At 40.0% G+C, this 17,015-nt stretch overlaps 1 protein-coding gene across 1 annotated transcript in view; it reads left to right on the top strand.

The window, feature by feature from the left end:
- Positions 1-17,015, top strand: part of pde8b (phosphodiesterase 8B) — a 105,928-nt gene that overhangs the window by 48,028 nt on the left and 40,885 nt on the right. Inside the window, exons 5-8 of the mRNA XM_048595323.1 lie at positions 2,986-3,074; positions 3,953-4,031; positions 7,581-7,721; positions 11,993-12,081. Coding sequence (XP_048451280.1) covers positions 2,986-3,074; positions 3,953-4,031; positions 7,581-7,721; positions 11,993-12,081 — 398 coding nt within the window. The remainder of the gene's footprint in view (positions 1-2,985; positions 3,075-3,952; positions 4,032-7,580; positions 7,722-11,992; positions 12,082-17,015) is intronic.

The following is a 17,015-nucleotide window of genomic DNA, read 5'->3' on the forward strand; positions in this document are numbered from 1 at the left end:
TAACTCTGTTTTCTCCTCCACAGATGCTGCCAGACCTGCTGAGCCTTTCCAGCAACTTTGTTTTTGAAGGGATATGCTGTTTGATATGATTGCCTGGTCTTTGGGATATACAGCCTACATATCTGGCATTACGGCAGCACTGAAATTCATATACCACATTCTTCACTTGTGGGAGAGGCAGAACATTCTTTGGCTTGATGGCTGCACCCTGTTAGCGGTGAACACCACTTTCATTATTACTGCATTGTACTAGCATGAAACAGCTAGCTCCATCTGTTACTCAAACTTTTGAGATACCTTTTAAGGTGGATTGGGCAATTTCCAAGACCAAGAGCGACTGTCTTAGGGTCGTTCATGGCATTGAGTGAAGTATAGTGGGAAGTGATCTTACCATTCAATGAAATGATACCTAACCTCCTACCCCTTGCATTTGTTCAATATGCAGGTGATATGTTTGTTACATTTGAATCTGCAGCTGCATGCAAGAATTTCCTTGCATGTTTTAATTGGATTCAACCTGCATTCATATTGATGCTTGAAACGGAATGCAAAAATGAGCTTCCTTGTCTCGATTTTTAGCTGAGAATTGGCCAGGGGTTTTCTATTGCTGACTACCGTACATTTATCTTCACTGGTCATTATATGTATTGGGATTCCTACAGTTCCATGTGCTATAAGATTGGCCTTCTCAGGAACCTCATAATTAGGGCCCAATCCATTTTGTCATCATGCAAATGTGATGTTGAAATGTGATGCATAAAGCTATCGTGTTGGGTAATGGTTAACCTGATTGGCTTATTTTTCACTGTATAATATGCAAATTGCTGAAAAGCCAGAAGATGGTCTTGATAAGTGGTCAGTGTAAATGTTTGAGCAACAGGTGAGGTTGACCGTTTCATGTTGCCACTATCTAGGAGTAACACAGGTGGTCTTCACTGCTAGCAGGATGTTGCCGTTAAACAAAAAAGATATTCTGTGTATCCCACAAATGAGTAATGTGATGCCAAGTATATACGCCATGTGTCCCAAAAACTGGCTGGTCATATCAAGCAGCATATCCCTTTGGCTGTTCACAATAAAGAATGTACTGACCAACCCAACCAGTCCACGCTAACAAAATGTGTAACATAGTGTCCAACATTAGTAGGAAACTGCAATTGGATAACTTTGTTTGATAATCCTTTGTGTGTGAAGATTTACAATGACAACCAGTTTAGGATTGTCAGTGAGGCTTGCAATGTGGCATACTTGCATGTTCTGAAACCTCATTATATATTAATACACAAGGCCCTGTTCTTTCATAAGAACTATCAGCTTAACAAATGTGGTGACATCCAATCAGAATCAACCTGGTTTAAAATTTAACCATGTTTGGCCATTAACTATCAACCAGGACCAATGGATAAATGCAATAGAGTTAGAGTTAGGGTTAAACCTAACCCTAACCCTAACCCTCACCCTAACCGTAACCCTAACCCTAACCCTAACCCTAACCAGTGGTAGTTGGCAATGGTTCTACCAATGAATGTCCACTTGGCGATACATCAGCACTGGCCTTTCATAAAGTATAAATGTTGGTTTTCCTCTTGAGCCAGTATGCTTGCAAATTATCCAGATAAAAGCTTCAACAAAATTTGTCTTCTTTCAGTAATATTTTTCAGTTGACACACATTCAAGGATCCAGCATGCAGGCTCATGCACCATGTGGGTCCTGTATCACACAGAGTTCTTTTATCACCAAACATCCATAGTAGTGCATTTTTTCACAGCATTTACTGTACAGGGATTCAATGCAGACACCATAGCTTTGAAATCTTCAACAAAGGGGTTGATCCAGCATTCTATATGTGGTATGTAGGTAGCAATACACCTGCCATGAGATTGAGTTAACCATGTTTAAAATAATTACCACTGGGTGATGTGAGCAGTGATTTTTGCCTTCGGTCTTATAACGCTGTGAATAAGGTCAACCTCCCACTTGATAAATCACTTTAACTGCTGATTGCCTATTGAATGTTACAGTATATAATGAAATTAATTGATATAGTCTGTCTTTATTATTAAAGAACTCACTTGTGTTTAATGATATGTCAATGTAAATCACCGTGCTGTTAAGTTTTCAGTGTTTATTGGAATTTCTGTCTCTCTATTCATTAGAATGTCTACATCTGTGGATAAATGGTTTGTTCAGTATTTATTTAAAATAATTGAGCTGTGTGAATTAAATCTAACGCAGTTAACAAAGCAGACCCTGTTTCTCCAAGCCATCCTTGGGTATTCTGACAATTGCTTAGCCTGTTCTGGCCTTGCTCAGATTCATTTTACGTTGTTTCTGTTTCATTTGATAAGCATATGATGCGATCCTATAGTGCTATTATAGTACTTTATAAATCTGATTTGAGACCATTTCCTGTTGGAATGCTATTAGATTAAAATCCATGTAAATGCAGAGGAATAGATATCTAAGGCCACTTCTGACCTTGTTCTTGATCCCATTGCAGTATTTCTAATCGTATCAGGTTCTTTTAATAAAAGACATTTTGACAGACAGTTACTGAAAGGTTGGAGCACAATGTGAGATGTTAAATTTAGCTCTAGAAGCTTCTCCCCTCCTCTGTAAAATGAAGCAGATCTTCCTGTGTCCAGCACCTCCCAACCACTGCTCCATAACAATCAAGTCCAACATCTCTCCTAGTCCTTCCATTCTCCAGTAAACTACTTCCACTTCCATCCTCATTGTTTCCAAAGCTGTATTTTCTTCCCTGCCAATAATATTGATAACACTACCTATTCTATTAGAGTTAGAATTTCTCATGGTACTGCATCTCACTGGTTTCTGCAGTTTCCTTTATGTGCGTGCCTGTCTTGAAAGAAGAATGAGAGTGGGTTAGTGTTCCCTTGTAAGAGGGTCGTGTGAGGCATTTATAACTTTTCTTTCAGGGTTTTAAATGAATGCCTTTAATCTTATTTTCTCCTTATCCATAGCAATACATAGAGAACCCCAATGTAACTGCATGTTACAATGAACTAATTCAGTTGGAGTATGGAGAGGTGCGGTCACAATTCAAGCTGCGGTACGTATTTATTGCATTAGCTGCATGTTCTAAAAACCGAAAGAACTGAGGATGCTGTAAATCAGAAACAAAAATAAAGATTGCTGGTAAAGCTCTGCAGGTTTGGCAGCATCTGTAAAGAGAAATCAGAGTTAATGTTTCAGGTCCGGTGACCCTTCCTCAGAAGTGCATGTTCTAGATGCGATTAATGAAAAAGGTATTCAGGGTACTGCATTCAAAATGTTAATGGGACAATGTGTAGAACAACACCAGATCCCAGATGATAGGTATCGAGAATACTGAAGAATGTTGAGGACGAAATTGATGGAGAGGCCCTCAGTTGTTTCTTCAGTTACCTCTGGGACTAAGAATTATGCTGAAGAATTAGGCAGAGACATACACTACATCCTTATTCAAGACAGGAAGAAAGTGATAAACCAGATAATTACAGGCAAATTAAATTTGTCTTACAGGTAAATTTCCAGAATTGATTGATCGAGAGCAGATGATAGGCACAGAGAACAAAAAAGGTGCAATTATAACTTGATGGAATGCTTTTCCACAAGTAGCTGTTGAGGCAGGATCATCAATATCTCTTCAAATAAAATTGAATGCATATATTTGAATTAGCAGAATTTAAAAGACACAGATAAAGGTAAGAGAAATGGGATTAAAATAGGCAGCTTGAGTAGAAGATGATGGACTGAATGGCTTTGCATTGGACTGTAAGGTTACATGGTTCCAGGCAATTGGTAAAGTATCTGAATCAGTTTTTAGTTATTTGCTGCTGCATACTATTGGGCTTTTATGCCTGCAGTCTTAATACAAACCATCTTAAATAATTGTTATCAATGCATTTGCCGCTTAACTATTTCCATTACTCTGACTATTTCTTTCAGGGCATGCAACTCCATATTTACAGCCCTAGAGCAGTGCCAGGAGGCCGTAGAAATTACAAATGAAGACCATGTTATCCAGGTGACCTAACATTACCTTTTATCATGGATAAATGGATTAGTCTAAATTAGTTATTTTCTTGTCAAGGTTTTCCAAAATCCCCATTGTTTTTTGTAAGAATATGTTTCATGCAAAGCTCACACAATTCTTCATTGGAACAAATGTTTATAGAAGAATCAGTCCACCAAGTTAATCTGAGTAACTATAGGGTCCCATCCATCTGTTGGGAATGCCAGGACTTCGCCTCCAATGTACTGTTCACTTCCAGTGGGCTTCAGTCTGTAAAATTTATTAACTATTTAATACTTAAACATTACTTAATGAAACAAGCCTCTAAAAAAGTATGCAAAGAGGGCTCTGGGTGTTCCTGTGCATGAAACACAAATGGTTAGTATGCAAGTGCAGCGAGTCATCATGAAGTTAAATGGAGTTTTGTACTTTATTGCTAGGAGATTGAAGTTTAAAAATAGCTAAGTCTTGTTGGTGATGGTGTTGATGAGGTCACACCTGGAGTATTGTGTCTGGTTTTGTTCCCTCTATTTGAGAAAGGATTTGCTAGCATTGGAGATACTTCGAAAGAGATTCACAAGGCTGATTCTGAGATGAAGGGCTTGGCTTATGAAAATTGGTGAAACAGGTTAGACAATTATTCATTGGCATTTAGAAGAATGAGGGATGACCTTACTGAAACATTTAAAATTCTGAGAGGGTTTAACAGGGTAAATGTTGAGAAGATGTTTCCACAATTGGGGAAATATCAAAGTCAGACACATTGTTACAGAATAAGGGGACACTTAAACTTAGACGTGAAGGATTTCTTCTCCCAGAGGATAGGGGATATTTGGAATTTTCTACCCCAGAGAGTTGTGGATGGTTGATCGCTGAAAGTATTTAAAAAGAAGGTGGTTGATTTTTGAAATATTAATGGATTGAGGGCTATGCGGAGCTGGCATAAAAGAGGAGTTGAGGCCTGGGGCAGATCAGATGTGATTTCATCAAATGGTGGGGCTGAATTTCTTCAGCCAGAGAGCGGTAAATCTGTGGAACTCATTGCTGCAGAAGGGTGTGGAGGCCAATCATTGAGTACCCTTAGGACAGAGATAGATAGATTCTTGATTAGTAAGAGATCAAGAGTTAGAGGGAGAAGACAGGAGAAGTGGGTTGAGAAACATAGCCTTGATCAAATGGCAGTACAGACTTAATGGGCCAAATGGCTTAATTCTGCTTCTCAATCTTATAAATTTATGGCAGACTTGAGGGGCTAAATGGCCTACTCCTGCTCCTATTTCTTATGTTCTTAAGGTTAGCCTTCTTCCAGTAAGGTCATTCTTTGAATATGCAGATTCTGAGCTCCAATTGGGGTAGGCTGTTAGCAAAATCTTAGAATTCCTTTTCAACTTTGATGACAAGGCATCATTGTTGGAATTGTGTTCTCAGTGAAGCCATTTGGCATCTTACAGAGGCTTGCTTTTGAAAAATCATAAGAATTATAAATTATACATTTCATTTCTATTAGATCATTGCCAAATGTCCAACACCATCTACTAACAAAATGTCTGAAATGGCAGCTAATTAAACAAAATTTTCTTCTAGTCTATATTTCATGGCTCACTTGACAGTTAACAATTCAAACTCCATACTGGATGATGGCATCACCTAGAACATAGTAAGTTGGGATATCTAAGATCTGAGCTTGAATCATGTCAAATAAATTCAATGGAAGTTCTTTCTACTGTTCAAAAATGTCTTAGGTTTGATTACCTCAAATAATCTCCATCCAGTTTCTAACAGGTTGAGGCTCAAAACCAAATGATAGCCCCTCCAGAGAATCACCACTCAACTGCAGTCATGAAGGGAACTCAATGCAAAAAACGACGTTGCAATGTGTAAAGCAGCAATGGTTTGCCATTAAAGGGTATAGAGCAGGAAATGGGAAAGCTGAGTGTAGTTTTTCTGTAGTCACTTCGATAATGAGGCAGAATAGCAGCTCCTCGTGTAGATCTCCCTCAGCGTCATGAACCTAAGCTTTCAAGTTGAGGAAACTTTGAAGAAAGAGCATTTAAGATTAATATTCTTGTCTTATTTCTCCCACACTTGAACTCTATTTTACCGCATCTTATCAATCACTACATGCCAACCAGTCTCAGCACAATGCAGTGCAAGATCTCTCAACTCGTTATTGCAACAGATGTTAAGGGACTTGGAGGTTTGCAAATCAGTCTAGTTTTAATATTTGTTTTCACAGTGACTATATATGAATATACATTTATAAGGATCATCCTCACCTTTCATCTGTTTGCTGCAATGCAGAACAGCACATGGAACACTCCTTACAATACAATTACCAATTAGGGTTCCTGACTACAATACAATCAAGTTAAAGTCTGAGTATTATTGCTATTTTTAAATGTTTATAATGGCATTTGCTTTTCCAATTTGATTTGGATAATACATTAAATAGCAGTTAGTTGTAAATGTAGTCATTAGAGTACAGTAAAATAGGACATCAGCATCTGACTGCATGTAAACTTAGAAGCCTGACTGGAAAGTCTCTGAGTTTTCTGTCAGCCTTACTCCCTAAGGAAAAGAATCTGGCCCAGAAGTGAGCCAAAATGTGAAGATCTTGCAACTATTTGCAGCAGCACATAGGTTTCCTAGGCACTCCTGCAAAGACATGTGTGCTGATTCTGCCAAAGCATGTACAGATATGGGAGATATCTTGATCTGATTACCATTAGCAGTTGTTCTATCCCATTTGTGGTTTTCCCTTATTTCCATAATAAGTCCAGAGGAGATATCCTGGTCAGAGAAAATGAACAATCTTGGATATCTTCAACTCAAATCATCACTTGGGTGTTCCTGCTTAGTGCTTTGCAAGAGAGCCTCTTCAAGAGATTTTTTCAAATTCTGGAAAAACTTTAGCTGCCTAAACTAGGTGGCCTACACATTTACCAAAGATCAACTACTAGTTTTACTTTTATTGCACCAAGAATAATGAAGGCCTACGGAGTAGGAACTACAATATTTTGAGTGTCTTGGCCTAGCTTCTCCCACATCAATTGCCAATTGGAGACAGGGAATAGTTCATCATCAGGATAGTCATTCCATGAATTTTAGGCTCTGGAGCTGGTCCAGACATGTCTTTCGGTTGACCTAGCTTTTGCTCATCTCATGATGATGTTAAAATGGATACATACTTGAACAGACTTAGATTTTCAGGATCCATATCATTTATTTCGATTGTCTCTCTTTTCTTTATTCTTTCATTGGATATAACCTTTGCTGGCTTGGCCATCCCTAATTACCCTTGTGAAGGTGGTGGTGAGTGGCCTTCTTGAATCACTGCAGTCGATGTGGTGTAGGTACACCTGTGATGCTGTTAGGAAAGGAACTGTAGGTTTTGATGAAAAACTTGCAATTTCAGTAATTTTACTGGAAAAAATAGCCTTTGATAATGATACATCATGATTGCAAATAATATGACCATAAATAAGAACCTCTGATACTGCTTTTATCAACACATGGGGTAAGTTTCACCAGAAAATTGACTTGTCTTGATTTTCTTTGCAGTATGTGAATCCAGCATTTGAACATATGATGGGTTATCATAAAGGGGAGCTGGTTGGCAAAGAACTTACTGAACTACCCAAAAGTGACAAAAATAAAGCAGATCTTCTTGATACAATAAACACATGTATCAAGAAAGGAAAGGTGAGTACTCTCTATCATCTTTGATATATTTACCACATCGCTGTTTGCGAGATCTTCCTATGTGCAGATTGACTATCATATCTTGTTCCTTTACAACAGTGACTACAATTCCACAAGTATCCCTTTGACTGTGAACAGTTTTAGCAAATCTTGGGGTTTTGAAAGACACCATGTAAATGCAAGTCTTATTACCTTTGAACTTCAAAATTTGAACTGTTTGAAATGTCACACAGGTAATGGTAGAAATATCAGAAACATTTGTGAAAAAGAGAGGAATTGAATCCAATATGCATTGAACAAGAAAAAGACTGGATTTACCTCAACAAAGCTTGGTCAGGAGAATCTTCCCCTTCTAGATCTACCCTGGCTATTTCTTATCAACAGGTTATGATTTCTCAGTCTAGTTTTTACTATCTTCACCATGTAGCTTGAGTGCTGACTTCCACTGAGCACCATCTTATTCATCTCACTCACCCTTCGGATATGTAACTTGGGATATTCTGTTTCTGATTTGCCACTTTCTGTCTTTTTCTTCATTCAGATAAGTCACATGCCAGCTGAGAAATCATCAATTTTAATTTTCTTGGGCTTCTGTTTTCTTGTATCCCTCACTGTGCAGAGCATATCTGACATGTTGGCCTCATTAGAAATATTGTCAACAGAAATCGAAAGCTACTCATTGGGTTAGGAGTAGAATCAAAGAATAATTCAACCCAAAATGAGGCCATTTAGTCCATCAAATCTGATCCCATTAGTTACATTCCCCCTCTTTTTCGTCACAGCTTTGTGATTTTTGTCCTTCAAGTCTTTACCCAATTCCCTTTTAAAAATATTAATCTTGAATCAGCATTCACCATCTTTTTGGACAGTGCATTCCCAATCATTAGAACTTGATGCATAAATGAAGTGTTCCTCTCTAGCTAGGGTAAAACTTGTCTGGATTTTATTCCATTGAATTGAAGGTTTTAAAATTACAGTAAAAAAAGGTAAATCTAAACACTGAAATGATTGTTCAATATCAGGGCAGCTAAAATGTCGTGACAAGGTATTAGGTTAGTTTGGTAGTTTTTCTATTTCTGTGTCAGCATGATATCAGCTCACACCCACTTCAAAGGTCACTTGATTCCAATTACTTTTACTTAAGCAACAATTTCCCACTTTTCCTTACTACAGAAGTTGCTTAATTAAATTATTGGAAAATTTAAATTTCTTTGCCAAATAATTAAGGCTACGTATATAATCTAGGCTAGTACTTAGCTGAAACAAAAACAGAAATTGCTGGAGAAACTCAGCAGGTCTGGTAGCACCTGTGGGGAAAATGCAGAGTTAATGTTTTGAATCTGGTGACTCTTTATTAGAACCAGTGCTTATCTGTTTGTTTTCACATCAACACATTTAAAATTTTGTTTAAAAGTTATATTTTCTGGATGCTGTGAATTTTAATGATTGCTTCTCAACAATAGGGTGAAAATTCTTAATTTCTTTTCAGTATCTTAGGAGTCTTTTCATTCATTTCTCGCTAATGTTTGTTGCTTAATAGTTAACAAGTAGATAGCATACAAATGCATAGAAAAATTATGCCAAGAGATCATGAGGTGTAGTAGCAGAATTAGGCCATTTGGTCTGCTCTGCTATTCAGTGAGATCATGGCTGATCTGATAATTGTCAATTCCACTTTCCTACCCTTTCTCTATTACCCTTGATTCCAGTACTTATCAAAAATATGTCTATCTCAGCTTGGAATACACTTAACGGCCTAGCCTTGCTAGCCCACTGGGGTAAAGAATTTGACAGATTCACTGCCCTTTGAGAGAAGTTTCTTCTCATTTCTATCTTAAATGAGCAACCCTTTAATGTGAGATTGCAAATGCAAATCTCGAGACTCTTGTATTAAGTGAATTTTGGCATTACATTACTGTAAAACTATCTCTTTAGCAGCCTGTTTATCTGTAAAAACCTAAGATCCCATTTCACCCACCTATATCTTAGTGCCTAATGCAGCAATGACCCTCAGGTCAACTAATATCAAAACTGGGATAAAATGTCCTCCTGAGATCCAAGGCTCTCAATGTTGCTTCCATGCTTTTAGCCTCTCCTGAGTTGAAGTTCCAAGTTACATACAGGAAATGCAGAACCTTGGCATCCTGTACTACATCAATGCAAATTCCTCTTTCTCATCCGAGTCATTGCTTGCCTCCTAATTTTATTATGTGCATGGAGACTAACTGCAATTAGCCCTTGCAAATAATGGTCCTCAAGTCCTAGCTTCCTTTCATTAAAAAAAACCTCTATTTACAACATTCTATTAAGATGCTTGTGGAGCATCAGCTTTCTTCCCCCTACATTATCATGTGACACTAAAATCCTCATTAAATTATTATGCATCATTATCATCATTTACATTCTGCAGATGTCTCCTTACTCAATGCCTCCTTGTATCATGCATCTCCCTTCTGATACCAAAATCATAATGCTGTCTGTACTCATTAGCTCAAGGCCTGACCTTTCCAATGACTCCCATCTGCTGTTCCTTCACCATTCCTACAAAAACTTCAGTCTATCTTTTACGACGCACCTAACCAGCAATGCCACATCCCCTGAGCAAATAAACTGAAAGAGCTGTGGAATCTGTAAATCAGGAACAAAAACAGAAGTTGCTGGAAAAGCTCAGCAGGTCTGGCAGCATCTGTGAAGAAAAAATCGAAGTTAACTTTTCAGGTCTGGTGACCCTTCCTCAGAACAGAACTTTAATCTAATCAATACAATCACTTCCTCCCTATAGTGTAGTGATCAGAATTGCACACAATATTCCACCTGAGGTCTAAGTAATATCTTATATAGCTCCATTACAATTTTCCTGCTCTTGTCTTCAACACCTTGACTAATAATATTACAACTGCCTTTTTGACCACACAATCCACTTGCCATGTTGCCTTCAATGATTTATGCACCAGTACACCAACATCCCCCTGATCCTTTGAGCTTTGCAAGTCCAGCTACTCACTGTATACTCCCTTGCCTTATTATTTCTCCATGAATACACCACAGAATCTCAGAGAGAGGCTGTTTCCTCCCATTGAATAATCAGCTGATGCCAGAAGTGATCTAAACGTGGGTCAGGATTGTTCAGCTGGTGATGTTTTCTGTCCTGTCATCTGAAGAGTCAGAAAGGGACAAATCCAACTGAACGTAGCAACCCCACAAGTATTTAACACTCCATGGAAGTCCTGCTCACGGAGCTGCCAACCAATTTGATTAGCCAGAGGCTATGTAGTCCCATCGGTGCCAATGACAGTGGTGGCCAGGACTGGGAAGACACGCAGTCCCCAGAATCTAAACCCTGGAGTCCTGGACCAAGTAAGTAGAGGGGTTTCATAGTGGAGAGAGAAGATGAGGTCCAAAGAGGGATGGAGAGAAGGGAGTGAGGGGACTGGATGGAGAGTCCAGAGTTGGTGAGATCACCCATGGATACAGACCATGGGGAATTTAGGAGGGAAGAATAGTGGAAAAGAGGCCATTAGGAAAGGCGTTACCCCCTTCTACTCAAGCAGGGAGACCTGCCAGCCTTACCTCCACTCCTCAAGCCTCAAAGTCGAGGCTGGGCTGGAAGAAGCCCTTAAGAGGCCAGTCAAGATCCAAAAAAAGCTACAATGGCAATGCAGCAACATCTCTGAGGACGTCCATTCCTGACCACAACGTACCTCTCTGACGCTGGATTCAATCCTGCACATAAAGGAGCTAAATAATTCCTTAAACAACTGTGACACCAAGCTTTTTTTCAAACTGGAATGTTTCTAATTTACCTGATAACAAAAGACTTCCAGCTCATTTAGGCTGTTACCAAACCCTTTATGTTTTATGACTAACCCAAATTTCATACTTGAAACACATTCAGTCTAAGCTGGAAGTATATCAATTATTATTTTTAAACATTTTCACAATGTGTCATACTCCATACTTCATATACAACATTGTCCTTCAAATTGTATGTGAATAGAAGTAATGAGAAATTTGTGTAAAAGCGAAATATTGCACATTCTAATGACCTGCAAATTGAAAGTGAAAAGTGCTAGAGAAATGCAGCAAATCTAGAGAGAGAAACAGAGTTAACATTTTGAGTCCAATTTGAACAGAATGGAATACCAAAGAGATTGCTTCATGCTGGTTAATGTGCTACTTGTGGCACTTGTGAGAAACCCACACAAAAACATATGAAATAATATCCTCAGCTATTTCCAAACTTGACAGACAATCCGTGATTTATTTTACAGGAATGGCATGGAATTTACTATGCAAGGCAGAAAGCAGGGGACAGTATACAGCAAGATGTGAAAATAACACCTGTGATAGGCCAAGGAGGGTAAGTATCATTAGTTACTACCCGAAGAACACATCGTGGAGACGCCACCCTGAAATTTTCTCAGCACTGTGGGTGTACTTACACCACAAGGACTTGGAGTGGTTCAAGAAGGCAGCTTACCACCAGCTTCTCAAGGGCAGTTAGGAGTAGGAAATGAATGCCAACTCAAAGACAACCAAGTCAGTGACACCCACATCCTATGAATGAATATAAAATCAAAACAAAAATGGACACAGCTTCTAGATTTAATGTCAGCTGACTTCTAAATTCTGTGTTCCTATTAGATTTTTGAAGGAAAAGAGAATTAAGGGCTAATAGGGGGAGACAGGAAATTGGGGTTGAGACCATAATCAGATCAGCTGTGACATTATGGTTTGATGGAGCAGGCTCAAAGGATGAAAAAGTTGATATTGCTCTTAAGTCCTACGTCCTACTTCCTGACATGCACAGAGCAGTGGGGCAAGAATGATCCAGTTTTAGCTATCAATGTTCCAATCTTACTTTTGAAAGACTTGTAAAATTACTGATAAATTCACAAAGCCACTATGCCAAGCCTGTCAACCTTTCTTCACAAAATGGTTAATTATCAATCCACTAAAAAATATTATGGAGTATTAACCTCTTCTTTCAATAAGCTTTAATCTTGTAAATGTAATCTTGTAAAGACTCCATCCCATTCTCTCAGTTCTTCCATCTCCGTCGCATATGTTCAGATGAGGCCAACTTTGACAAGGGAGCCTCCAAAATGTCCACCTTCTTCCTCAACTGAGGATTCCCCAGGGCCCTCAACCAGGTCCGACCCATCTCCCACACTTCCGCCCTCACCCCTTCTCTTTCCCGCAACAGCGATAGGGTTCCCCTGATACTCACCTACCATCCCACCAGCATCCACATCCAGAAGATCATAAGACGCCATTTCCGCCACCTCCAGTGAGATGCCACCACCAGACACATATTCCCCTCCCCTCCCTTGTCCACCTTCCGCAGAGACCGTTCCCTCCGGGACACCCTGGTCCACACTTCCTTCACCCCCAACACCCCCCCACAGCCCCATAGCACCTTCCCCTGTAACCGGCGAAGGTGCAACACCTGCGCATTTACCTCCTCTCTCCCCAGAATCCAAGGGCCCAAAAGTACCTTTCAGGTGAAGCAACCCTTCACCTGCACTTCCCAGAATCTAGTCTACTGCAGTCGCTACTCACAATGTGGTCTCCTCTACATTGGGAAACGAAGCGTAAACTTGGCGATTGCTTCGCAGAGCATCTACGTTCTGCTCGCAAAAAAGACCCTGAACTACATGCTGCCTGCCACTTCAATGCACCACCCTGCTCTCTGGCCAACATCTCTGTCTCCGGCTTGCTGCAGTGTTCCAGTGAAGCCCAATGCAAGCTGGAGGAACAACACGTCATTTTCCGCTTGGGGACCCTACAGCCCTCCGGACTCAATATTGAGTTCAATAATTTTAGGGCCTAAACTCTCCCATGTCCCAGTCCCCCACCCCACACACCAGGCCTTGTTACCACATAGCCTGCCATTACACACCCCCTGTTGTTAGTCACTAACAGCTCCCATTAACAACTATTCACCCTCCCAGCCTGATCGTTAGCAACTCCTTTGAATGTCCAACTGTCTTTCTCTCTCTTCGGGCTGTATCCTATTGTTTACTCCCTACCCCACCCACCTCCCTATTTTCTGCATATAAACTGACGTTTTCCCAGCCACCATCAGTTCTGAGGAAGGGTCACCGGACCCAAAACGTTAACTCTGTTTTCTCCTTCACAGATGCTGCCAGACCTGCTGAGCTTTTCCAGCAACTTTGTTTTTGTTCCTGATTTACGGCATCTGCAGTTCTTTTAGTTTTTATTAAGCTTTAATCTTGCTCTTCTCCAAGTGACAGGAACACTACTCCTATGTGCTGGAATATAAATAATAATGAGAAATGAGAAAAGGTCATTTTATTAAACACCACTTAGAATTTTCACAGTAGAATTGAAATAATTAATCGAGCAGCAAAATCTGTATTGAGTTTTGTCTGCATTCAATGCTGTAGTAATCTAATCTTGTGAGCAGTACCAGTGATTGAGTGTGATGCTGTCAATTTCATCTATTAGGAATGACGCGGATTAAAGGCCCATATATGTTGTTCTGTAGCTGGGATGACATGTAAGATTGTTTTTGGATCACCTGTCTGTGCTCATGGCAAAACAGACACAGAGCCATTTTGAAGGGTGTTCTGGAGCAGAGGTCTTCAGCACTTCAGCCAAGACGTTGGTGGGGCCTGTACCTTTTCCAATATCCAGTGCAAATGAAGTATTGGCTGAAGCTAATAGCTATGATGGCAGAAATGTCAGGATAGGCCAAGAAAGAATATTTACTTGAAACCTCTGAGGATGGCTGCAAGTTATCTGTCTTTTGTATGACTTTCTGGGTTACAGTCATAGAGTCATGCAGCACTGAAACAGACCATTTGGCCCAACTCATCCATGCCGACCAGGTTTCCTAACTAAATTAGTCCCACTTGCCTGCATTTGGCCCATATCTCTCTAAATCCTTCCTATTCATGTACCTGTCCAAATGTCTTTTAAATGTTGTAACTGGACCTAGATTTATCTCTTCCTCTGGCAGTTCATTTTGCATACAAACCACCCTGTGTGAAAAGGTTGCCCTTCACATCCCTTTTAAATCTTTCTCCTCTCACCTTAAAAATATGCCCTGTAATTTTGAACTCCCCTACCCTAGGGATAAGACCTTTGCTTTTCACCTTATCTATGCCCCTTGTGATTTTATAAACCTCTATAAGGCCACTCTCAACCTCCGAAGCTCCAGTGAAAAAAGTCCCATTGTATCCACCTTCTTCCTATAGCTCAAACCCTCCAGTCTCAGTAAATCCTGGTAAATCTTTTCTGAATCACCTCCAATTTAATAATATCCTTCCTACGACAGGACAACCAGAACTGTACACAGTACTCCAAACATGGCCTCAACAACTTCAACATGATGTCCCAACTCCTTCACTCAATTATCTGAGCAATGAAGGCAAGCATGCTAAATATCTCCCTAACCACCCTGTCTACCTGTGACACAAATTTCGAAAAATAATGTGCCTGACCCCCTAAGTATCGCTGTTCAACAACACTCCCCAGGCTCTACCATTAATTCTGTAATTCCTGCCCTTGCTTGTTTTACCAAAATGCAATACCTCACATTTATCCAAATTTAACTCCATCTACTATTCCTCAGCCCATTGGTCCAGTTGATCAAGATCCCTTTGTAATCTTAGATAACCTTCTTCGCTGTCCACTGCACCACCAATTTTGGTGTCATCCACAAACCTACTAACCATGCTTCCTAAATTCTCATTAAAATTGTTTATATAAATAACAAACAACAGTAGACCCAGCACCGATCGTTGCGGAACACCGCTGGTCACAGGCCTCCAGTCCAAAAAACAACCCTCCACCACCACCCCCTGTCTCCTGCCATCAAAGCCAATTTTGTATCCAACTGACAAGCTGTCCCTGATTCACTTTGCTAACTGGTCTATTATGCTGAACCTTGTCAAATACTTTACTAAAGATCACATAGACAACATCTACCACTCTGCCCTTTGCTTACATCTTCAAAAAACTCGTTCAAGTTAGTGAGATATGATTTCCCAGGCACAAAGCCATGCTGACTATCCCTAATCAGCCCTTGCCTTTCCAAATGCACGTAAATCTGTCTCTCAGAATCCCCTCCAATATCCTACCTACCACTGATATTAGACTCACTGGTCTATAATTCTCAGGTTTCACCTTACAGCCTTTCATAAATAAGGCACAACATTAACCACCCTCCAGTCCTCCGGCACCGCACGCTTGGCTATAGATGATACAAATATCTCTGCTAAGGGTCCCACAATTTCTTACCTAACTTCCCACAATGTCCTGGAATACGCTTGATCAGGTCCCAGAGATTAATCCACCTTTATGTTTTTTAAGACATCCAGCACCTCTTCTTCTGTAACGTGGACTTGTTTCAAGACATCAATGTTTATTTTCCTGAATTCCCGAGCCTTCATGTCTTTCTCCACAGTAAATACTGACACAAAATAGACGTTTAGTATCTCTCCAATCTCCTGTGGTTCCCACCTAGATGATCTTCAAGGGGCCCTATTCTGTCCCTGGTTGCTCTTTTCTTCCTAATGTGCCTGTAGAATCTCTTTGGATTATCTGCCAAGGCTTCGCTACCTTTGAAGATGATAGAATCTGCTCCTGTCAGTTGCTTAATAGTCCACTACAAATCAAAACTAGACATGATAGCAATATAGATCTCTGACTTGATATGTTGGTTATGAATATACTTAGCTCTTGCTAACTGAATGCTTCTTTCATTATTTATCACACATGTAGCGCTGTAAGGTGACTTCACCAGGATCAGTGCTGATGCCACAGTTATTTACAATATATGTTAATGACTTGGATGACTGAAGAGAATGACATCATTAGCAATAACTTGCTAACGAGTATGATGGTCAATCTAGAAAATTCCATGTCACTGGTCATGAGTTCAATGGGTTCTTGTGTCGCTAATGAGCCTGATCCTAGAGCCGCATCTCTGATCACATATCTGGCAGGTGTGTCCAGGAGGTGAAATTGGCCTTTGGCCTTGAAATCACTGGCATTCCTTTCTCCAGATCCTTTTCTGAACTTCCCCTTGGCAACAGGTGTTCTCAAGAATTGTGTCCCTTCATACAGGAGCTTCCTCAAAGTTGGTTTCTTTGGAGTGAGAGCATTAACGTCTATGTTGCATTTCTTGAGGTACAATCATCAAGTTTGTAGACGACACAAAAATAAGTGGGAATACAAATTGTGAGACAACAAGGTGCAGGGCTGGATGAACACAGCAGGCCAAGCAGCATCATAGGAGCAGAGAGGCTCTCTGCTCCTATGATG

The sequence above is a fragment of the Rhincodon typus genome, chromosome 3, assembly GCF_021869965.1.
Source record: "Rhincodon typus isolate 14 chromosome 3, sRhiTyp1.1, whole genome shotgun sequence".
In the NCBI taxonomy this organism is placed as follows: domain Eukaryota; kingdom Metazoa; phylum Chordata; class Chondrichthyes; order Orectolobiformes; family Rhincodontidae; genus Rhincodon; species Rhincodon typus.